General features: G+C 52.5%; 13 protein-coding genes across 13 annotated transcripts; 8 read left to right on the top strand and 5 right to left on the bottom strand.

Annotated features, from left to right (window-relative positions):
- The first annotated feature begins 64 nt into the window (after positions 1-64).
- Positions 65-857, top strand: DL89DRAFT_237502 (NADH-quinone oxidoreductase). The gene is made up of 2 exons (XM_040884978.1): positions 65-79; positions 163-857. The coding sequence occupies exon 2, from the start codon at positions 186-188 to the stop codon at positions 792-794; it is 609 nt and encodes a 202-aa protein (XP_040741523.1). The 5' UTR covers positions 65-79; positions 163-185; the 3' UTR covers positions 795-857.
- A 176-nt stretch (positions 858-1033) lies between these two features.
- Positions 1034-2543, top strand: DL89DRAFT_278916 (NADH-ubiquinone oxidoreductase; the record flags this gene model as incomplete). Its single annotated transcript, XM_040889538.1, has 2 exons — positions 1034-1058; positions 1141-2543. The coding sequence occupies 2 exons, from the start codon at positions 1034-1036 to the stop codon at positions 2541-2543; spliced, it is 1428 nt and encodes a 475-aa protein (XP_040741522.1).
- Positions 2544-3498: 955 nt separating this feature from the next.
- On the bottom strand, positions 3499-5559 carry DL89DRAFT_269408 (uncharacterized protein). The gene is made up of 2 exons (XM_040888292.1): positions 5080-5559; positions 3499-5033 (listed from the first exon to the last, which is right to left on the bottom strand). The coding sequence occupies exons 1-2, from the start codon at positions 5509-5511 to the stop codon at positions 3807-3809; spliced, it is 1659 nt and encodes a 552-aa protein (XP_040741521.1). The 5' UTR covers positions 5512-5559; the 3' UTR covers positions 3499-3806.
- Positions 5560-6102: 543 nt separating this feature from the next.
- On the bottom strand, positions 6103-6924 carry DL89DRAFT_259491 (uncharacterized protein; the record flags this gene model as incomplete). The annotated part of the gene is made up of 1 exon (XM_040885691.1): positions 6103-6924. The coding sequence occupies one exon, from the start codon at positions 6922-6924 to the stop codon at positions 6103-6105; it is 822 nt and encodes a 273-aa protein (XP_040741520.1).
- A 959-nt stretch (positions 6925-7883) lies between these two features.
- Positions 7884-8982, bottom strand: DL89DRAFT_48061 (uncharacterized protein). Its single transcript, XM_040891717.1, has one exon. The coding sequence runs from the start codon at positions 8553-8555 to the stop codon at positions 7983-7985; it is 573 nt and encodes a 190-aa protein (XP_040741519.1). The 5' UTR covers positions 8556-8982; the 3' UTR covers positions 7884-7982.
- A 222-nt stretch (positions 8983-9204) lies between these two features.
- Positions 9205-10432, top strand: DL89DRAFT_294769 (PCI-domain-containing protein; the record flags this gene model as incomplete). Its single annotated transcript, XM_040890562.1, has 2 exons — positions 9205-9311; positions 9391-10432. 2 exons carry the CDS (start codon positions 9205-9207, stop codon positions 10430-10432), a joined length of 1149 nt encoding a protein of 382 aa, XP_040741518.1.
- Positions 10433-10569: 137 nt separating this feature from the next.
- DL89DRAFT_214717 (cytochrome c and c1 heme-lyase) lies at positions 10570-11136 on the bottom strand (the record flags this gene model as incomplete). Its single annotated transcript, XM_040884273.1, has 1 exon — positions 10570-11136. A coding segment is annotated over one exon (567 nt), but the record flags the coding sequence as incomplete, so codon positions are not given.
- A 729-nt stretch (positions 11137-11865) lies between these two features.
- DL89DRAFT_294767 (uncharacterized protein) lies at positions 11866-12255 on the bottom strand (the record flags this gene model as incomplete). The annotated part of the gene is made up of 1 exon (XM_040890561.1): positions 11866-12255. One exon carries the CDS (start codon positions 12253-12255, stop codon positions 11866-11868), a length of 390 nt encoding a protein of 129 aa, XP_040741516.1.
- A 714-nt stretch (positions 12256-12969) lies between these two features.
- DL89DRAFT_269404 (tRNA pseudouridine synthase D) lies at positions 12970-15047 on the top strand. The gene is made up of 2 exons (XM_040888291.1): positions 12970-14695; positions 14718-15047. Exons 1-2 carry the CDS (start codon positions 13064-13066, stop codon positions 14976-14978), a joined length of 1893 nt encoding a protein of 630 aa, XP_040741515.1. The 5' UTR covers positions 12970-13063; the 3' UTR covers positions 14979-15047.
- A 669-nt stretch (positions 15048-15716) lies between these two features.
- On the top strand, positions 15717-15947 carry DL89DRAFT_207618 (uncharacterized protein; the record flags this gene model as incomplete). The annotated part of the gene is made up of 1 exon (XM_040884122.1): positions 15717-15947. A coding segment is annotated over one exon (231 nt), but the record flags the coding sequence as incomplete, so codon positions are not given.
- Positions 15948-16247: 300 nt separating this feature from the next.
- On the top strand, positions 16248-17481 carry DL89DRAFT_259484 (uncharacterized protein; the record flags this gene model as incomplete). The annotated part of the gene is made up of 2 exons (XM_040885690.1): positions 16248-16889; positions 16915-17481. 2 exons carry the CDS (start codon positions 16248-16250, stop codon positions 17479-17481), a joined length of 1209 nt encoding a protein of 402 aa, XP_040741513.1.
- A 1262-nt stretch (positions 17482-18743) lies between these two features.
- Positions 18744-19439, top strand: DL89DRAFT_205888 (alpha/beta-hydrolase; the record flags this gene model as incomplete). Its single annotated transcript, XM_040884079.1, has 1 exon — positions 18744-19439. A coding segment is annotated over one exon (696 nt), but the record flags the coding sequence as incomplete, so codon positions are not given.
- A 1039-nt stretch (positions 19440-20478) lies between these two features.
- On the top strand, positions 20479-21677 carry DL89DRAFT_303868 (alpha/beta-hydrolase; the record flags this gene model as incomplete). Its single annotated transcript, XM_040890871.1, has 1 exon — positions 20479-21677. One exon carries the CDS (start codon positions 20479-20481, stop codon positions 21496-21498), a length of 1020 nt encoding a protein of 339 aa, XP_040741511.1. The 3' UTR covers positions 21499-21677.
- Positions 21678-21842: the final 165 nt, after the last annotated feature.

Raw genomic sequence — 21842 nt, 5'->3', positions numbered from 1 at the left:
TCGAGACTTTTTCTTTGCAAAATGTACCCGCAGCGTATTGCCATTGCCCGTGTTGCCACTGCGCTCGCCCGTACTACTCGTAAGTAGAGAACTATTCGGCACCGGAGCGACACCTTGCAGGATGACTGCTAATTGCACACAACGCCCCCTTCCCAACTTTAGCCGCCCAGCGCTATGCCGGAGCCATGATGATGTCGCGCCACAGCTACGCATCGCACCCAGTGACGAACGTGCACCACCAGCGTACCCCCGCCAACACCACATTCAAGCTGCCCTACCAGACATGGGAGGAGCGCGAGGCGACACAGTCCGTCCTTGATTACTCCGCGAGGACTTTCTTCATGACAGAGCTGCTCCGTGGCGCCTGGATCGTGTTCATGCAGTACCTGCGCGAGCCCTACACCCTGCACTACCCGAACGAAAAGGGCCCCCTGTCTCCTCGGTTCCGTGGCGAGCACGCCCTGCGCCGCTACCCGTCTGGCGAGGAGCGGTGCATTGCGTGCAAGCTATGCGAGGCCATCTGCCCAGCACAGGCCATCACGATCGAGGCGGAGCCGCGTGAGGATGACTCGCGCAAGACTGTGCGCTACGATATTGACATGACCAAGTGCATCTACTGCGGCCTGTGCCAGGAGGCGTGCCCGGTCGATGCCATTGTCGAGGGCCCCAACTTTGAGAACACGACTGAGACGAGGGAGGAGCTGCTGTACAACAAGGAGAAGCTGCTGGCAAACGGCGACCGCTGGGAGACCGAGATTGCCCAGAACCTGCGGTCGGAGACCATGTACCGCTAAGACGCAAGTCGCATCTTTTCTACGTTTGTCACTAGTTTCAAATATACAGAGCCTTTTTGTTTTAACTCCGCGGGCGAAAATTGGCGGCTTTTCAGATCACAAAAGATAATCACAATCTCGGTATTTGGAGATAACCACTGCCAGAGCGCTTGCTTGCCTGAATTCGGCTTTTAATTGAGACTGCTTGCTTGCTTTTTTACATTATCGCCCCTCGCTTTTTTCGAATTCACAAACACAAAATGATGCGTCCTACGCTTGCAAAGGGTAAGTCTCGGATTCCGACAGCGGGTTGGGACACTGAATCTCGCCCAGAATCGCAATTGCTAACGCTAGTCGTTGTCTGTAGTCGCGAAGCAGCTTGCGCGTCCGGGAGTCGCCGCTCGTTCGTACTCGACAGAGGGTGGCAGCACACGGCACTACGGCGGCCTGAAGGACCAGGACCGCATTTTCACCAACCTCTACGGCCAGCACGACTTTGGACTGAAGGGCGCGCTGAAGCGCGGCGACTGGTACAAAACCAAGGAGATTGTGCTGAAGGGCGAGGACTGGATCATCAACGAGATGAAGGCCAGCGGCATGCGCGGCCGTGGTGGTGCCGGCTTCCCCTCCGGTCTGAAGTGGAGCTTTATGGGCAAGTCGTCGCCGGGCCGCCCGCGCTACCTGGTTATCAACGCCGATGAGGGCGAGCCTGGGACGTGCAAGGACCGCGAGATTATGCGCCATGACCCGCACAAGCTGATCGAGGGCTGCCTCATTGCCGGCCGCGCCATGTTTGCCAACGCTGCCTACATCTACATTCGTGGAGAGTTCTACAACGAGGCATCCAACCTGCAGCAGGCCATCGACGAGGCGTACAAGGCGGGTCTCATTGGCAAGAACGCGTGCGGCTCGGGCTACGACTTTGACGTCTATGTCCACCGTGGTGCTGGAGCGTACATTTGCGGCGAGGAGACGGCCCTGATCGAGTCGCTGGAGGGCAAGCAGGGCAAGCCCCGCTTGAAGCCGCCATTCCCGGCCGACACCGGTCTGTTTGGCTGCCCGACCACGGTGACTAACGTCGAGACGGTTGCTGCTGCGCCCACCATCCTGCGCCGCGGTGGCTCGTGGTTTGCCGGATTCGGTGCCCCGCGCAACTCTGGCACCAAGCTGTTTGCGATCTCGGGCCATGTCAACAAGCCCTGCACGGTCGAGGAGGAGATGTCGATTCCCCTGCGCGAGCTGATCGAGCGCCACTGCGGCGGTGTGCGCGGCGGCTGGGACAACCTCCTGGCCATCATCCCCGGCGGCTCGTCGGTGCCTCTGCTGCCCAAGCACCTGTGCGACACTGCGGTGATGGACTTTGACAGCCTGCGCGACATGCAGTCTGGTCTCGGCACTGCTGCAGTCATCGTCATGGACAAGAGCACCGATGTCGTGCAGGCCATTGCGCGCCTGTCGTCGTTCTACCGCCACGAGTCGTGTGGCCAGTGCACGCCGTGCCGCGAGGGCTCGAGGTGGCTCGACCTGATGATGTCGCGGTTCGTCAGCGGCCAGGCGACCAGCGCCGAGATCGACCAGATCCTCGAGATCACAAAGGAGATGGAGGGCCACACCATCTGCGCTCTGGCTGATGCTGCTGCCTGGCCGGTGCAGGGTCTGATGCGCCATTTCCGCCCGGAGGTTGAGAAGCGCCTGAAGGACTACAAGATCGGCTCGCAGGTCTCCTCGGACACCAACTACCGTCCTGACCAGACCATCGCCACGCTCTAATTTTCCCTTGGGGTTTCTCTTTCCTTGTTTCCAACATACATACATTTTTCTGTCTCAGCTAGCACACACTATTGCACTGGGTCTATGGTTAAAGGCGGTGCGAACCACATTCGTCTTTGTCACAGGTTTCATGTTAGCAATTGTCAACTTGGACGGGCGAAGGATGAAGCGCTTGTCGCACTCTGCATCCATCTGCACACAGGATCGGCAGTCAGATGTTTTCCCCGAGGAATTTACCTCTTTGTCCCTAGCAATTGCGAATACGCGCCTGTTACTTTCTGTCACCGTTTGATCAAGGCATTTTAGACTATTTTGTTGCTTTGGCATAGCTGTCAGTCTCAATTCCCTATGTGCACTAATGTCTACATTGCATTGTCGACTATGGTGAGTTGAAGAGAGGTCGGTGTTTGACATCCTGAACGCGGATTCTAACGTTGAATACCGAGCTAGCTGTCGCTGCTTTGTTTTCTGCCAAGAGACTCCCTCCCTCCTGCAATTTTGTCTGCTAAAAGGAATGGTATTCCACAAATGAGCGATACGAAGCGAGCCCGTGTTACATGACGGAGTGTTCTCTATCTGGTAGTTGAGCGACAGGGTCCAGATGATATTCACACCAGAGTATTTAGAGCGAGAGAAGTCAGTAATACAGATAGCGGGATATTCAGCTTTAGAGCTGTATCATTTTACGAGCTGCTTGTTTATGACGTGCTATTCCCAAACATTAAGCGGCTGCCGAGTGGTCAAATCATTACGAGATGTGAACAATGCGCTGTCATCGGACTATATGTAGCACCACACTAGACACAACCAAAACAGCAAAGATATATTGCTGTGATCGGCATCAACCATGTATTGATATCAGCATGAGCTCTGCAATACGCATATTTAAGCGGGACTTGTATCACTACGTTACCATGCTTCTCTTCCTCAGCTTTTTTTTATTTGAATATGATCTCCAAACGGCCAATTTCTGACAGAGCATTATGCAATAACGTGTACCTTTCCCAGACTAGTACTAGAGGTACCGATATTGTGTCTCACTAAAGTAAACTGAGGCGTTATACGCGAGGTTTTAGAATAAGAAGTGAGGAATACTAAGCGGCTAAACCGATAAAAGAAGAAAAAGAAGAGTTCTTCAGAAAAGAGCTCAGCGCCACATAGTCGGTGAGTCGTCAAGGCAGGGTTTTCCTAACACAGTGACTTGCCGATTTGGGACTAACCATATAGTCCATCGACTAATGTCCAACACATAAAATAAATCAGCTAAAGGTAGGGACGTGTGTTCTTGACATTGACCCTCAGCGTCTTCATATGTGAAAAGTCCTTGTAAACTGATCGTTTGCGTGCCTTTGCAAGGTTGTCATGTAGAGCAAACACATTATATTGCCTTGGTGGCCAAAGGAATACCTCGCGCAGCGTTGGTACTAGTGATGCCAGCAAAATTGTGTACTCGCTGATGCGCTTTGAGTCAGATAAGTTGTTGACGTGTACTCCAAGTGCAACTAGCCTGTTTCCAATCCTTACTTCCCGCTGAATCCGTCTGATATCCCTTTCCCTTGGCTCAGCATTGCTTACTCCATCAAAGTCGCAAACAAGCGATATCTCGAGGGAAGACAGGTTCGGGAACCTCCATCCCAGGCGTATGAGCATCTCGAGATCTAGTTGCAACCATGGTAGACACAGGTCGCGGATGGTAGAGCTGGGATGGGTAAGGTTGATTGCGGACTGTGAGTTAATGGCTTCCATCATTAACCGGAGGCTTGATGCGCAGGTGGAAAGGTCGCTGATTCTGTCATAAACGAAGCCCAGTGGAAAGGTCCTATGCAAATGACGCAGCTCAAACGTACAGCATATGTCAACTATCCGTAAACAGGGGTACTTGCTGTGGACAAGTGCTTCTCTCCTTACTAGTATCTCGAATAATGGCGCATCAATGGACATCCTCAGTACCTCCAGTTTCTCAGGATTGCAGCGCAAGATCGAGTCATCACCCAACGGATGCCACCCTGTACTGCATATGTGGGTAATCGACGGAAAGGCATTGTGATCAAGCACTGGTCGTTGTCCATCTTCAGGCTTCCTGAGTGAAATTCCGAGTCGGCGGAGCTGCTTAAAGATAACAGCAGCTTTTTGGCTTGTTACAAGCAGCTGCCTGAAATGACACAGGTCGATATTTTCCAGTTGCAGATCCACTAGAGAGAGGGAGTTGAAGCGAATGACAGAAACTATCGCATAGGTCCATGGTGTGCTTCTAGTTACTGCTATGTGCGTCAGGTTGGTGGGCGCCGGCTGTGCTGAGTTAAAGGGTACCTTCATCGGAATAGACATAGTCAGAGATGTCTTGCCCCTGACTAGCCTGTTAGTCAGCTCAACACATCCTGAATCGGCCCCGGCGTAGACGCGGTCCTGAGATGTAAACGCCACGTATCTAGCATTCGGCATGGCGGTATTGAGAATATCGCAGATATCGCGGAATGGCACGGACATGTGCTTTTGCAGAAAAGGCCGAATTCCAACCCGGGCCACTAAAATCCACGATTATTTCCGTAACACTTGGTAGTCGGTTTGCCGGCAGACGCAGCCCTAGCATAGTTAGCATTTCAGGGCCAGCAAACACATCTCGGGAAAGTAGTAGCACTAGGCGCTTCACAATACGGTCAAAGCCGAAGCGCACAATCTGTAGCATATCCTGTGCTGGGACTGCAGAGATTCGGCTGGCTGCTTCGGGGATTGGTATCGAGATAAACGCTTCGTAGTAATAGAGGGGGCAGATAGTGGTACGCCAGTAGCTGCAGACAGCCATGAACGGCAATAGTTGATTCGGGAGACGGCCAAGGGTGGCGGTTCCAGACGGTCTGGATCGACGCTTGACCTCGGCAGCATATTCAATAATCATGACCAATACTCTGCCAGGCAACCTTGGAATGGCCCTGCTACGACCCCACGACTTTTGAAAGCGCGAGAGCATAATGTGAGATAATAGCAATAGAGGTTTAGAAGTATGAGCGGAGTTAGTATTTGGCGGCAGCAGAGGAAAGATACATAGCGGGCAACTAACCCGACTGCCGCTGAGAGCTCGGAGCTATGGTGAAGAAAAAGGGATTACCGCACCTGCCTGTGTATGTCCAGCATGAAACCTGTTTAGTAGAAATGCCAAGCGGAACTTGCCCCACCTCTCACGCACGTCACTCCTGCAACATATATATTGCAGAAGATCCACATATCCCCAAACAGTGTGCTCCACACAAGATCTGCAGGCTCTTTGCGTGCATGTCTTTCGGGAAAGCAAGTAAACTAACACCACCCTTATTAGTCGATATAATAACAGCAGAACAGTAGTAAACCTAAGAAGCACATGGATTCCCCAATGCTGTACCAAAAACACATCACTGGACCATGGTGCCTGGCTGATCAAGGGAGCGAACCTCGAATCGGAGGGCCTTGAAATGCGGCAGATCCTTATAGACAAGTTTCTTTTTAGCCTTGATTACACTTCCCAGCAGGTGCCGGTGATAAATATCTTTGGCAGGAACGAGAACGACACGTTTCAGTGAGGGAATCAGCGATGCGAGTAGAATAACGATGTTGCTTGTACGCCGACGTCGCGGTTGTATCCAACATTGGCCATCTCCAGCCTGCGCACCTTGGTCTTGATGGTGCAGTCCTTGCGCATGAGGCGGATGAATCTGGTATTTGGCGTGTCGCCAGCGATGCCCTCAAATTCGTCGACGAATGTGCAGGCAAGCGAGCTGAGGTTAGGATAGTGTTGCAGTAGTTGGTTGAGCTGACATAAATTTAGGTTCAGTCCAGGTGCGTATAGATTCTGCAGCGTGCTGCTTGATCTCAGTTGTGAAATAATCGGCGACGACTGGATGCTGTCCATCTTGATCTTGACAGAGTATGCTATCTGTGCCATATCAAAAGCACTTGAAACCATGCTGTAGCCATCAATACCGTTATACAGCATAAATGGCCCGCCCTCATATTCAAACTCAATTCGCACGAGGCTCATGTAGGTTTTCGGGTTGAAAGCATCGGCACGCACCAGTTGCTCAAACAGAATCGGATCGAGCGGCATTCGGAGGAACTCGAGATTCGCTCGGTTGCAACGCAGTATTGTGTCGTCGTTGAATGGGTGGATGTGGGAGTTGTCAAAGTGGATCAGCGATGGGAATGGTACATGTGCAAGGGATGGGCGGCCGATCATGGGCATTGACGTAACATGGAGTTCAAGCTTCCACAGTACGGGGTAGAAGATGGCCTGGCTGTCGTTTGCAAACAGCAGCTTGTCAAAGTCCTCACCAGAAATCTCGCCGAGCTGCAATGTTTGAAGGGTATGCGCGTTGGCTTGGATGATATGGACGAGAATATCAGTCCACATGGTCCTGCGGCTAACTGTGAAATTCGACAAGTCAATCAGCAGGTTTCTCTTGGTGAAGTTAGATAATTGCAGTGCTGGACTGTCAATCCCAAACGAGGTCTTGTTACGTGAAACCAAGCGTACCAATGCAGCGGCAGCAGAACCTGGCGCCATATACAGATAGTTTGGCGAAACCAGCGCGAAGCGCCGTGGTATTTGGTGCCGTCTTGTCGATCAGGCCTAGCAAATCCTCTGGACGAGCTCCTCAGTACCAGGTAGGCAGCAGGAGTCGTCCCAGCCAATGCTGTCAAAGTTCAAAACAATTTCCGTTGCTCCAGCGAACCGACCCGGTCGCAAAAAAGCCTCCATCGCTGCCATAGAGTCAGCATTGCTAAGGATCCTACCGCCAATCCATGATCATTAGCCGTCGGATCGATTGGTCGTGCCCAAGTGTAGACAGTGCCCTGGCATCATGCGCTGGATGATGTACTGTAAGGCTGGATGCCCTCTGATGGTTCCAAGCCGACAAAGGCGTGGCAGTAAAATGTCGGCGCGAGCAGTGCCCGCCATTTACGACACACAGCGAGCAGTGGGATGACGCCAAGCTGGAGTGGGCCTAGAGCAGGATCCTGGTGTGTTTCCAGCGACTGCTGCAGTCGATATCCTGTCACGTATTCTGCTATCCGTACCATGATAATCTCTGGAAGCACAGGAAAGGGATTCCGGTACTTTTTGCGAGAAAATCTGAACGGCTTCAGGCCTTTGAGGTCTTTTCATGACTGACATAAACAACGAGGTAAGAAAGGAAGTGAACTAAATGGAAAAATGCAGACACAAAGTTGGATGGGCTTGGAAGCGTGGCAGGTCGGCCGACTGGCTATTTACGTATCCTGCAAGTTTCATGCAAGCCTGTCAGTTACACACAGCCGATGCCCCTCGGCATGGGGAGGATGCGCATGTGTAAACTTTATACTTGTGACACACCGGTGCAAATCTTCCTTTACAAACCGCTGCCCTCTTGGAAGTGGTCGGCCATTTTTTTCGGGTGGTGGTTTGAAGTGTTGTTTGCCACTTAAAGATCAGCAACCAGTTTTCTCCTCGTCGTCGTCCTGTTGCTCGGTAGACTCACCAGTGTTTGAAAGCTGTGCTGCAATCCATCTGACAGGGATCTCCAGTGCATCCGAGCACGCATCCAATAGAGACTGTACGTTGTCAGTAAACATTTCGTCCTCGCACTGGCTCCAAACATCGGTGGGGGCTGCAAATCCAAGCAAGTCAAGCGACGCTGCAGCGTCTTGGGAGAGCCCATTAAGTTGCTTCTGCTTGCGCTCGACAGCAAACGCCATAGATTTCCAGTTTTTGCACTCTTGGATAATCGTGTACGACCGCATGAAGGCTGCCAGCGACAGTCGAACAAGATCTTGCATGGCCTGCAGGTCCTCTGCACCTAGTTCGCGCAGTATCTGGCCGATATTCTGCCACACCATAGCGTCCTGCTTGCGCATACCCAGGTATGTCGTGTATTGAGCCAAGGCATCTACAGGTCGTCCAAGCTTGCGCAGAACTGAGGCCAAAAACTGGTTGTACCCAGGGAACGCTCCTCCGCAGCCCTGGTACAGATCGTAAAAGTACTCGAGACTCTCGAAGATCATCCATGCGCATTGCTGCCTTGGACCCAATCTCGAGTATCTCGCGGATGCTGGCTATCCGCACGCCCTTGCCTCTCTTCTCGAGATACAGCTTGGTGAACTTTTATACACAGATCCCGGGTCTCTGCAAACTGGCGTTTAAAGTACAGCCGCTGTGCTGTGAATGTAACCTCGTCAAGCCCACTGTGTGAGTCAATCCATTCCTCCAGCTGCGTTTCGGCGCGGCGGTCGAACCAGTTGTCGTAGTCGATCTTTGGTGAGTAGTTTATCTTGCTCGGGTCAAACTCGACGGTGCGGTCGCGGGTCTTTCCAAACAGACCGTCTTCATCATCGCTGTCTGAAAAGTCTGCAAACTGAAAGAAGCCGTGAGCGTCGTCAATACTGTCGTCAGCCATGTCTATTAAAAAAAACCAGGGAAAAATAGTAGTAGAAGCAACCAAAAAGTCTAGGCAAAAAAAAAGGTTCAGCTCAGGTCTACAATCCCACAAAACAGCGAGTCGCAGCTCACAAATCTGAAGCGGCTCGAAGGCAATGCTTGCGTGGCCACAAGGGCAGCCAAGCTGAATTCGTCAGCGATTTTCAAGGCTCGACGCTTTTCGTTTCCTTTTGCCCAATTTTACCATACATTTTCCAATCCACCACACAGCAGCAAATGGAGGTTGACAACCCGGTCTACGCGTACCTGCACAAGCAGCAGAATGAGGCGCCTGGAGAGCTGTCGCGTTACTTTAGCGAGTTTGAGGATTTGTACGAGAGGAAGTAAGTACCCAGAACCAAATGAGCGGCCTCCGGCGCATGGCAGAGGACTAGGAGGCTAACAGCATTTGGCACCCATTAGGCTTTGGCACCAGCTGACGCAGCAGGTTGAAAAATTCATCAACATCCCAGAGGCCGCACCGTACCGCATTGACCTGTACAACAACTTTGTGCGGGACTGGCAGAAGAACATGAACAAGGTCAAGCTGGTGCTGTTTGCGCTGGCTGCAGCGCGCCAGTACGACAGCATCCAGGCGGCGTCTGATTTCATGACACAAATCACCGAGGAGGTGAACAAGCCGGAATCACAGGAGGCATATACGCTAGCGACGCTGGAGGGTGCGCACTTCCGGCTGCTGCTGAACGATCTGGACGCGACCAGAGATGCGTTGGACCAGAGCGAGAAGCAGATTGACTCGTTTGCGCATGTCGACCCGGTGATCCACGCCAGCTTTTACCGCGTGTGTGCCGACTACTACAAGGCCAAAGCCGTGTTTGGACAGTACTATAAGAACGCGCTGCTGCTGCTGGCATGTATTGATATCCAGGAGTTGGCGCCCGAGGACCGTGTGCAGCGGGCATACGACCTGGCCATTGCAGCGCTGCTAAGCGACAACATCTACAACTTTGGTGATCTGCTGTCGCACCCGATCATTGACGCGCTGAAGGGTACGGAGCACGAGTGGATGCACACGCTGCTGTTTGCGTTCAACAGCGGCGATATCGGCAAGTTTGAATCGCTCGTGGGCAACCTGCACTCCCAGCCGCTGCTCAAGCAGCAGGAGGCATTCCTGCAGCAAAAGATCCGCCTGATGGCGCTCATCGAGAGCATGTTTAAGCGGCAGGGTGCCGGCACCAGGCGTATTGCGTTTGAGGCCATTGCCGCGGAGACCAGACTGCCCGCCACCGAGATCGAGCACCTGGTCATGAAGGCGCTGAGTCTGGGACTGATCAAGGGCAGCATCGACCAGGTCGATCAGCAAGTCACTGTGCAGTGGGTGCAGCCCCGGTACCTGGGCAAGGATCAGATCAGGAGTCTGGTCGACAGGCTGACGCAGTGGGAGGCCAAGGTCAAGGAGACTGCCAACAAGATGAGCCAGGCCACACCCGAGCTGTTCGTCTAACACAGATAGCCACAAAAACACTAGCTGACAGGAGTGCGGTAGGCGCTATTCAGCCCTTTTTTTTGCAATACTTTGTTTTCCATAAACCTGCTCGTCACTATCTACTGGCTGCTGCCCGATCCAAAGTACTTCTCCTTGGCGTCCTGCCACAGTGCCCGACAGCGGTCCGTCAAGCTTTCAAAGTCATCGACAGCTGGCCGCACAACCAGGTTGAACACGGGCATATCGTTCTCGGGAGCACCCTCGTAGTAGTCGATGACATAGCGCACCTGTTTGCCGCAGCGATCAACATACCAGTCGTGGCGGTCAAAAGGCTTGACTCCGTGCATCCAGCTCGTGAACCTGGCCATCGGGCTGAGATCGCGCGGGCGGCCCTGGAGCCGCAGCAGCTTCGGCGCCATGCACTGGTCCTTGTGCCTTGACTCCCACTTCAGCACTTCGTTCCATGCGCCTTCGTTCAAGAAGTTGTGGATATCAACCATGATGTCCATATATTCCTCGGGTGCCGCCATATCCTTGCGCGCCAGCGCATTGTAGAATTGCTGCGGCGACGGGTATTCCCACACAGTGTCGTCGTCTGTCGCACGCGGAATCGACGACAGCTCGCGTTCAGTCGACAGGCTCTCTGCCTGTGACGAGTGCATGGTCTGTGGAAGGTCTGGCATCATGTTCAACGGGTTGAGTGTGTGATCGACAGGACACTCGCCGGATGCCTTGGGCAGGCTCTGTGCGAAGCTCGGGAGCGCCTGCCCGTGGTCGACAGGGCACTGCGCGCCGTGTGGGGCCTGTGCGCCATGTGGGGCTTGCGGCTGTGCAGGTCTGCTCCCAGTACTGCCATGGTCGACAGGGCACTTTGCAGGGCTGCTGCTGTTTTTATCTGACATGATTGAATAGTGACAAGTGTTTGTACAAAAAGGCCTGTTAATTAAAAGGGTGGAAGTAGAGATAAAGCGCGAGCCGTCTATCTGGAGATTACAGACGAACAAAGCAGTCTCCAGCTTACCAAAATCCCCAGATACCCAAAAAAAAAAAAGTTAATCGCGATCCCTGGATCACAGTGTTGATCACTACCTTGCACACGTGCTGCATCTATAGAAACACTCGTCAATAACATAGCCTCTCCTCTCGCAATGTGTTGACATGGTATGCCATAGCTAAACTATTGCGAGGCGATGCTGTTCTGAGCGCTTGGTAAGAATCATACGGCAGTCGCGTTTTGGGTTTACAGACTCAGTAACAAGCATATATGCTGGTTCTATCTTTGAAAAAGCCATTCGCATCCAGGACATTTGGCCCGAGATGGGTAGTCCTCAGGCAGCACCATATCAAGATTTTTCAGAATATTTGACAGGATAGTCAACAGGGAACTTGGTGGGGATCTGATCTCTTGCCTTTGCATAGATCTCAGGGTGGATAATCAGGGGGAATACAGTTCATGGGAGTGAGCGTGGCAATGTATCGCTGCCTGCAGACATGGTAACAGTAGACTCAGGCTTAACCTGGAGGTCGTCCATGGCAATATTCGATTCAAGATCCTCAGCATCAATAAAGGCGTGAGGGAGATCCACGGGCTTTCCTGCACCGGCACGAAGCAGCTCCTTGCGGTTTGGAATTGCCTTGTTGCAGAATTCGGATGAGCGTTTGAACTTCACCACCTGGGATAGGAGAAGTAGCGAGAACGGCAAGTACTTTGTGGGCAGGGCTGCTGCACGAGTGCCATGCAAGATGACGGTTGCGCTGGCCCACTTGGCCACATCGTCGTCGTTGTGCTTTAGACCGTTGAACTCTTGGTCAAAGACCAATGCACCGATGCTACCGAACATCCCTAGAGCAAAGTATTCCATGTAACTGATACTGTGCGTAATGTCCAATTTTGCCAATGCCACTGTCGTGGTCTAGCAAGATATGCAGGCCATGAAAACAATACTGGAAAGTATAACCATTACTGCAGATAAGGGAAAGGGAGTGATAAATATTGGAATGCTTGCTTCTTTTGAGACCTGGAGAACGGATGAAGAGAGATGGAAACGAAAGACGAAGAGATGGGTTAGCTAGGTCATAAAACTGTTACATTTGTCATAAACCATATCAGCAATCTCTCAGTACTGGGTGACAAGCAATAGTCAATGGAGTTTCCTCTGTTGGCTTCTGTCGGCTGAGTACTAACCCACATGTTACCACTTGGCTCTGTCTGGTCCGCCATCCCATATCTCGTGTTTGGTCCTCCGAGTATATGAGGACCGATATCCATATGGCCGTTGGTGCTTAGCTGGCCAGGTGTGCAACATAGAGGCTATTGTTGGCCGTGAGTCGGGAAATGTGTTTCCCAGGTGTAGTGATGATGTGAATTAGAAACCACATGGACAATAGCACTAACTAGTATGATACGCAAAGAGCCATGATTTTGGTGCAGGGAAACTAACGACAGTATTGATCAAGACAGCTAATCGGTGATCGATAATCGTGGGCTTGAAAATTGTTTGTTTCCTTAAGCTTGCCTCGCCAATACCCACGACCCCCTTTGCCTCTCTCTTCCTCTTCGTGTCGTCTCAATATAAGCACTTTATGCTCAATATCTTCTTGCAGATAATAAAGCGCGCACAACTCACTATCAAGCCATTCAGATCACATATGCCGTCATCAGATACTGAGCAGCTGCATGGGGACAGCAAGCGGGCAAAGATTTCGGCGGAAGCACCAGCCGCAACGCCTGCTGAGGAGACAGTTGCAAAGCCAGCGCCTCAATCCACCACTTTCTATCAGACGGAAACAGACGTTGGCATCACTGAATTCATCACGCCTGGATGGAAAGGGTTCGATGCTGTGATCAAGCACCGGTTCTGCGACTTCCTTGTCAACGAGATTGACCTGTCAGGCAGGGTCGTCCACCTGACATCGTTTACGGACGCAGATGACCCAGCGCCTCCCAAAGACGAGGACGACTTGGAGGTGCCTGAAGACCCAAAGGAGGCATTTGAGGAGGCATTCAAGCACCTGGCAGAGATCCTGGGCGCGGAGGACGCACAGCATATCAGGACACTGCTAGAATCCGGCGAGGACACAGAAGCGGCGTTTGTGCTGGAGCGGGAGCTGGACAAACACACACGCACGCGTATTTACGGCGTGACAAACAACTTTTTGCCTACTCGTGTCTCTGTCAACACGCAGGACGGGCAGATGGTGTTCAAGCGGCTGCCGCCCAACTCCAAGCCGAAGAGCGGACGCCGCCGGTGGGAGCATGTGGGCGAGTTCTGCCACTTTGTGATGCAGAAGGAGAACCGTGACTCGATGGACATTCTGAACCAGCTGGCGAAGCTTCTGCGTGTCAAGCCGGGGTGCTTTGGCATGGCGGGCACAAAAGACAAGCGCGGCGTGACGGTGCAAAAGTGCTCGTCGTTCAAGATCGAGCATAGCCGGCTGATCTGGGCGTCGCTAAAGCTGCAGGGTGCCAGACTTGGCAACTTCAGCTACGCACCCCGCGACTTGAGCCTTGGCGATCTTGCTGGCAACCAGTTCCAAATTGTCCTCAGGTACGTTGAGGGAGCCGATCCTGTGTCGCTGCAGCCAGTGCTGGACGGAATCACAAACACAGGGTTTATCAACTACTTTGGCATGCAGCGGTTCGGCAACAGCAGCGTGCCGTCGCAGGCCGTGGGTATTGAGGTGCTGAAGGCCAACTGGCAAAAGGCGGTTGATCTGATTCTCATGCCGCGCGAGGGCGACCACTTCAAGGTGGCCAAGGCGCGTGCCATCTGGGCCGAGACCAAGGATGTCCAGGGCACTCTGTCTGCGATGCCGCCGCGTATTGCCATGGCAGAGCGCAGCATTCTGCTGCATTTCCTCAAGACCAAGAACCAGAGAAACTGCGCTGGTGCGTTCGGCACAATCCCGCGCAACCTGCGGCTCATGTACCTGCACGCGTATCAGTCGTTTGTCTGGAACTCGGCCGTCAGCAAGCGCATTGAACTATTCGGTATGCAGGGTCCAGTGCCTGGCGATCTGGTGATCAAGGCAGAGGGTTTCAAGGCAGGGAAGACCGACGAGCAGACGGGCGAGCGCGTCCGGCATAAGCCGGTGGTGGTGACCGCGGAGAATGCGAGCGAGTACTCGATCTACGATGTGGTCTTGCCACTGCCAGGTGCTGCAATCGAGTACCCAGAGAACCAGGTCAAGTCGTTCTATGTGGACCTTATGATGAAGGACGACCTGTCGCCGTTTGCCCTCGGCAAGCATCCGTCAAAGGAGTATCGGACTGGCAGGCGCGTACCGCCATATCATTATCAAGCCAAGGGACTTTTCGTACGAGTGGATGCGGTACGACGATGGCGATCTGCCGCTGCTGTTGACTGATGTCGATAAAATCATGGAGAAGGAAGAGCCCAAGTCGCTGGAGAACGGGCAGCATCTTGCGCTCAAGCTAAAGTTTGACCTGCCGTCCAGTGCGTATGCAACAATGCTACTGCGCGAGCTGATGCGTCAAGAGACTGCCAGCGGATACCAGTCCAAGATGAGCGAGCAGAAGGCAGACCAAGCCGCCGGCCTGTAGGCGCCAGATTTTTAGTATGTGAAGGTTCCAAAAATATCCAGTGCCTAGAAAAAAATTGGCCATGCCCAGCCCCGCCCCTTTGCTCTCTTTAATACTCCACCTGTTTGTTAATTTCACTGTCTTCACTCGTTCACGCCCTTCATTTATTTGTTCATGCCCTAATTCTACACCTATTCATACACGCTAATACCTGCCACCAAAATGAAGTCGATTACCAGCGTAATCCGCCCTCGCCGACGGCGGTTAACCGGCACAAAAGACGCGCTGGACGACGTTAGCCTGACTATGCTTCACACCACCAGCACAACAACCGTCGAGAGCGGCAACGCCTCAAACAACTCGCACCCAGAGCAAAAACCAGTCTACGAGCGCAGCGTACACTATGCTCCTCTCTACGACGAGAACGACAACCGCCGGCAGCTGGAATATCTGCAGCGCACGCCATTGCACCTGTGGGATGCAGGCTATCTGTCATCGCAACGTGTAGAGTCAGAGCCACCAGTGGACCATACGTGGCAGGCAGACCAGCAGACCGCTTCCATTCATTCCGAGTGCGTGCCACCCGGCCATGCCAGCTTGTTTAGCAGCGAGGTGGGGCTGCTGAAGCGCGTGTCGTCGACACCAGGCAATCTGTCGCTGTTTCGGGCCTCGCTGGTCGACCCGTTTAGTCACCCAGAGTTTCGGGCGCCGCCGCGGTACACGAGGCATCAGCCGGTGAGGCTGCCTGCGCATGAGCCCGATGACACGCCGCTGTATGGATACGCCTTGCTAGCGACCACGTCGGTGATGTTCTTTGTGTCGATCTATTCCTTGGTTGTGTCAAAGTTCATGCCGCACACTGGAATCCGGTTCCTGGACATGATAAAGGACGACCAGTACTACTGCCTACTCGTGCCGATCACCAGCCTGTCGTTCGTCGTTGCTGTGTTCTGGAACTGGCTTGGAATGAAGTTCTTCCGGCACAACTAGGCCCACAGCGCGCACTACATGTCTTGGGTGGCTAGTCTTCGCCTGCTGGCCAGATCCGGCGAGTCGAGCCGCGAGTCGGCATGGCGGTTCCAAAATTCTTAGTGGCATGTTTATCTCGCACTTTCTCACTTTTCACTTTTTGCAATTCCTATTCTCCCACCTTCACCCACTTTTTTTACAGTACTTTCTTTGTTTAATACACGGCCCGCTTGTTTCAATTCCACGTACATAATGCAGCGGTCGGCCTGGTCACTAGCATGCAGCGTGCTGAACGCACCGACATTACCTCCTTCGCGGCCAATGTCGACTAAATCTAGGTTCACTACCAAGAAGCTGCTGGCCGAGTTCAAAAACAGCGTCGACAAACACGATATCAACCAGGCCTGGTATGTGTACCACCGCCTGCAGCACAAATACCGCAATACGCCCGCTGATCTCTCATCAAGCAAAGTCATCCCCCGGCGCCTGATCCACCACCCTAAGGTTGCCCTGCCGACGATGCAGTCCGACATTCTGTCGGTTTTAAACTTGAAGCATGTGGTTTCGTACACCCCATACCATGCATCACGGATGACCGAGCGAATCAAGAAGGTCCTGAAGACTGTGGCTGAGTCGGGCGGAGCCTTGACATCCAAGGATCTGAATGCGCTGCTAGGGTACTTTGCGTCAATCAAGAATAGCGAGGCTGCGGACCATATCTGGCAGTATGCAGCGCTGAGTGGAATGCCACGGGATATCACCAACTACAACTCGTATGTGAACGCCAAGCTAGTGGTAGGCGAGCTGGACCGCGCCCTAGAGACCATTCGGGAGATCCGCCGTGCGGGCTTGCAGCCGAACAGCTATACCCAGGCGAGCCTGATCCGTTTGTACGGCCTGCTTGGCGATCTAGAGGCGGCGAAGCGTGTGTTTGGGTTCGCGTGTTCGTCGACAAAGCTGGCGGTGTCGGCGGAGAAGTCCTATGCAGTTCGTGAAGAAGCACATTGGGTACTGGCAGGACTCGCTGGAGGACGCAAATCTGAGCGGGCCCACCGTGCATATCTACAACGAGATGCTGGATGTGCTGGGCATGAACGGCATGGTCGAAGAGATGCGCGCATTGTTTGAGGAGATGGTGGTGGAGCGGGAGATCAAGCCGACCCGCAAGTCGTTCGAGGTCATGATAAAGTGGCATGCAAAGTACTGGGACATGGACAGTGCAGAAAAATACCTCGAGATGATGCCTGGCTGCAAGGTCCGGCCAACACCGGCAACCTTCAAGCTGTTGATTACACCGGAAACGGCAACGCGTGATTTGAATCGCTGCGGAAAGCTGGCTATGGAGATGACCACAAAGTACGGTATGGCCCCAGCAAAGTCCATCATCAACACGCTGGAGATTGCTGCCAAGAAGGTCAAGGAGATGGAGCAGATGGTGAAGGAGGCCGAAGCACAAAAAACATCGCTGTTTGCAGGCCTTTACATTGGGTCGGTGGCGAAGGAAACAAGTGAGGCAGAGGAAAAGGGTGGGTGGAATGGATCACCATCTCATTGACAAAAAAACTCAGTACCTCAGTACGTGCCTTTAAATAGAATATTTTGGTCGCTTGCATAGCATACGAGCATACATGTAGTCATGTATGCGGTGATGCCGACTATTGAGTGTGATCTAATGCTGCAATGTATTAGCGGCTGCGTAGTGAAGAAGCAGTCCGGATTAGTTTGAGCCACTAAGAGAGATGATGGTACTCGTGTCCTATCTGTGGTGCGGTCTTCCAATCGTTTGGACTTGGCAAACAGCATCGAAAACCTGCAATACACCCAGTAGGATCTACCCCTCATTTCCGCTTTCACGCTTCGTAGCAGAAAAGGACTGCCGCCATGGGCCAGGTGGATTGTGCCTAATGGCCCCATCGCATATCTGGCACATGACCGATGTTCTGCCCTTTACCTGCCATTATAGCCTACCACTGATTTACACTGCATATGCTGGTCAAAGACATGTATGCAAGTGCATATGGCGGAGTTTTTTTTTCATGCAGGCGCATGTGGTAGGCCAATTCTATATAGAGCAGAAATGCTCGTTTCAATCTGCAAAGCCTGGATGGAAACTCTGAGCACGGGGCCGGCTGAGCACTCCACCTCTACGCGTCAATGCCAAGATGGCCTCTACTCTGAGTCTGACGGAACAAGCGATTCGCAAGTATATTGAGTCGCTACTTTCAAACCAGAACGACCTCGTTGTATTCCTGCTCTCCTCCAGTTCAGTTGGCGCTAATTCTCAGGCAACCTGTTAACCATGGTCCGCCAATTCTGGTAGATGGGTGTTGCTCGGTGGACCAGGCGGAAAAGCCGGTCTGCATAGTGCTGCTCGTTTCGCTGCATCATAGCAAGAGCGTGTATAAAGGAAGCACTGAAAGGCCGGTTTGCCCGTCAGCTGTAAAGCAGCATCCTTGAGCCCTTCCATCGTCTCGATAAATCGGTCTTTCTCTGGCAGAACATCAATATAAGTTATAGAGGCTAACCACTCAACACACCTGCGAAATGAACAAGCACTCCTTCATCTTCTTTGCTGCTGTGGCTAGCATGTCTGTATCTGCAGCACCTATCCAGGAGCGTAGTAGCTCCGGTGGTTTTGCTCTTTTCTCTGAAGCTTCAGCAGCAGCCGTTCTACTTGCTGCCCAAACGGCCTACACTGTCGGCGGCGGAGACAGGGCAACCACTTTTGTCTCCAACAACCAGACAGGGACTGTTTCATCTGAAACCATTCTCAAATATGGCCGCTATTCAGGGGCCGCATACAAGGTGCTGGACACGACCTGGACCTGCCATATCAATTGCCAAGCCGACGATACAAAGGGCACTGTCGTTGATTACCACTGGGACACTTCGACCACATTGAACCCAAGCTACGGCTTTGTCGCTCACAAGGACGATACCAAAGAGATTATCGTCAGCTGGCGCGGCAGCACAATCCTGATGGACTGGATCAAGGATTTCACCTTCTTGCCGGTTTCCTGGCCCTCCTCTGTTTCTGGCTCCAAGGTACACCAGGGCTTTTTGCAGACATACTCCTCAGCTTCAAGCGGTATTGAGGCAGCAGTCTCAAAGCTGGTCGCAAAACACCCTGACTACAGCATTGTTCTTACCGGGCACTCGTTGGGTGGTGGTGAGGCGGCTATTGCGGCAGCAGACTACGCGGCACGTCACCCGGAATGGCTCAGCAAGCTGAAGCTGTTTACATTCGGTGAGCCGCGGGTCGGCAACCCGGCATTTGCTGGATGGCTGTCGCAGCAGCCGTTCCCAATCTACCGAACAGTTTATAAGGGGGATCTGGTGCCCCGTGCGCCTTTCCAGTTCATGGGGTTCAAGCACCATTCGCAGGAAGTCTGGTATGACGAGAACGGCGCGCTAAAGTTCCAGGGCAGTAATGGAGAGAGCCCCTATGGAGAGAATAGTCTGACGCCGCTCCAGTGGAGTGTGCTCGACCACTTGCGGTACCCTGGTCTCAGCTACGAACTCCTTTACTGGGCAATCGGCAACATTGAGAGCATTCCTTAGACTTGCATCTCATAGTACTTCCAGTTTATGGATCAGATGGTACCAGGAATACCATTTGATTCATAGCTGAGCTGTTATAATTTCCAGTGAGGGTGCCTAAATCCCCGTTAGCAGATGTGTTGTCACAGAGCCTACCGAGGACAAGTGTGTTGAAATCCTTAGTCTCTTTGGCTCATGTTTTTGTAATACATTGGTGGGATGCAGTTTTTTGAACCCACATATTCTTTCCCATCAGCTGGCCAATGAATAAGCAGAATCTCTGGGCTGTAATGATTCGAGACATGCAACTCCAGCATCTTTCACATCGACGGGCATACAAAGAAAAAGCCGGGCTCCGCGCAATGCAGCATTTGCATAGTGCCGTTGCGCTGTCGATGCAAGATCTATGATCCTGCTGATATCCACAAAGAAAGGACAGCCATGTCCTGCTTTGCCTTAGATTTACGGCGCAGAGTGTAGCCACTGCAAAGCATGCAAGAGCATATGGCTGGCAGCTTTGTAGCCATATAGAAGGAAGCGTAACGGCTTGGCATAGCCTGGAAGCGGCATTTTTGTTTGAAAAAGGGGGACAGATCAGCAAACATACACAGGTTTTATTCTCAGACCGACAAGGACAGCCAGTCACAAAGCGGTCTGCATGCCATTTGATAGAGACACCATTCTTCTCCTGGCCAGCTTCACAACTTTTTACAGGGACACCGCCATTGCAGCCCTCTAATGAAGCAGATCGCAGATCTGGAACAATCGAATGTACGGTTTGCGGAATTTCCAGGACGATTGACTCATGGCCAGATGTTTAGATATAGGTGATAGCAAATCACTTGCATTTACTCTCAAAGTATGCGATATGGTAGACTATAAAATGAGCTGGTTTATGACAGCCTTATCCTCCAAAATGCAATAACAGCACTAGCCTTTTCGTTTTGGTATTTGCTGCTTGCTCTTGATAGAGATACACCTTTTTACTACCATTGCTCAGTTATACTTCAAGATGCTCAAGTATTCGATCATCTTTGCTGCTGTCTTGTCCAGCCTGTCTGTATCTGCTGCACCTGTTCAGGAGCGCAGCAGTTCTGGTGGCCCTGCTCTTTTCTCTGAAGCCTCTGCAGCGGCGGCTCTCCTTGCTGCTCAAACCGCCTATATCGTTGGTGGTGGTGACAAGAAAGTCTGGTCGTATGCCCCCAACAACCAAACTGGGACGGTCTCTGCAGACACCATCGTCAAATATGGCCGCTACTCGGGCGCAGCCTACAAGGTTCTAGACATGACATGGACATGCAGCATCAACTGCAAGGCTGCCGACACGAAGGGCACGGTTGTTGACTACCACTGGGACACGGCGAAAACGACCAACCCTAGCTTTGGCTTCGTTGCCCATAAGGACGACACCAAAGAGATCATCGTCAGCTGGCGTGGCACGACTATTCTGATGGACTGGGTGAAGGACTTAACCTACTTCCCAGTATCATGGCCACCGTCGATTGCTGGCTCCCAGGTTCACCGAGGATTCCTGCAGGCTTACTCATCAGCATCAGCCCATATTGAAGAGACAGTTGCTAAGCTGGTCGCAAAATACCCTGACTATAGCATTGTGCTGACTGGGCACTCGCTTGGTGGTGCACAGGCGACTATTGCAGCCGTAGACTATGCGACGCGCCACCCGGAATGGCTTAGCAAGCTGAAGCTGTTTACCTACGGACAGCCGCGGGTCGGCAACCCGAAATTCGCTGGCTGGCTATCACAGCAGCCGTTCCCGATTTACAGAACCGTTTATAAGGGGGATTTGGTACCGCGGGTTCCATTCCAATTCATGGGGTTCCAGCATATCTCGCAGGAGGTCTGGTATAACGAGAACGGCAGGCTAAAGTTCATGGGCAGCAACGGCGAGAATGCAAGTGGTCAGAATAGTCTGCTCCCTTTGCAGTGGAACGTGCCTGACCATCTGAGATACCCTGGCCTTAGCTTTGAGCTGCTCTACTGGGCAATTGGCAACATCGAGAGCATTCCTTAATAACTTTTGTTAGTATACGTTTAATTAGAATACCTGGAGATAGCCAAATGAATGTTTTTGTTTCATAATGGCAACGAAATGCCCAGTTGGACAGTTTGCTGTTTCGTCACCCGATGAGTCGCTGTTGAAGGGACTGCAAGTGGGCCGTTTGAGAGCCTCCGCATGGGTTTGCAGCTGCCTCAAACTTGCATACTGATGCAAAGATTATTCCAGGCTGAGACACATTGCAGCTCCATTCCCAGCGGCTGCAATAAAATGGCAAGCTGTCAGATAATTCAGAGTGTCTAGCAATGTCATGCCCACGGGCATATCATGGCAAAGCCGGTCTCCGCGACATGCAGTTT

This window comes from Linderina pennispora (assembly GCF_002104995.1).
Source record: "Linderina pennispora strain ATCC 12442 chromosome Unknown DL89scaffold_12, whole genome shotgun sequence".
Lineage (NCBI taxonomy): Eukaryota > Fungi > Kickxellomycota > Kickxellomycetes > Kickxellales > Kickxellaceae > Linderina > Linderina pennispora.
Note: the sequence above shows the minus strand (reverse complement) of the source record. Positions and strands in the feature narration are given on the sequence as shown.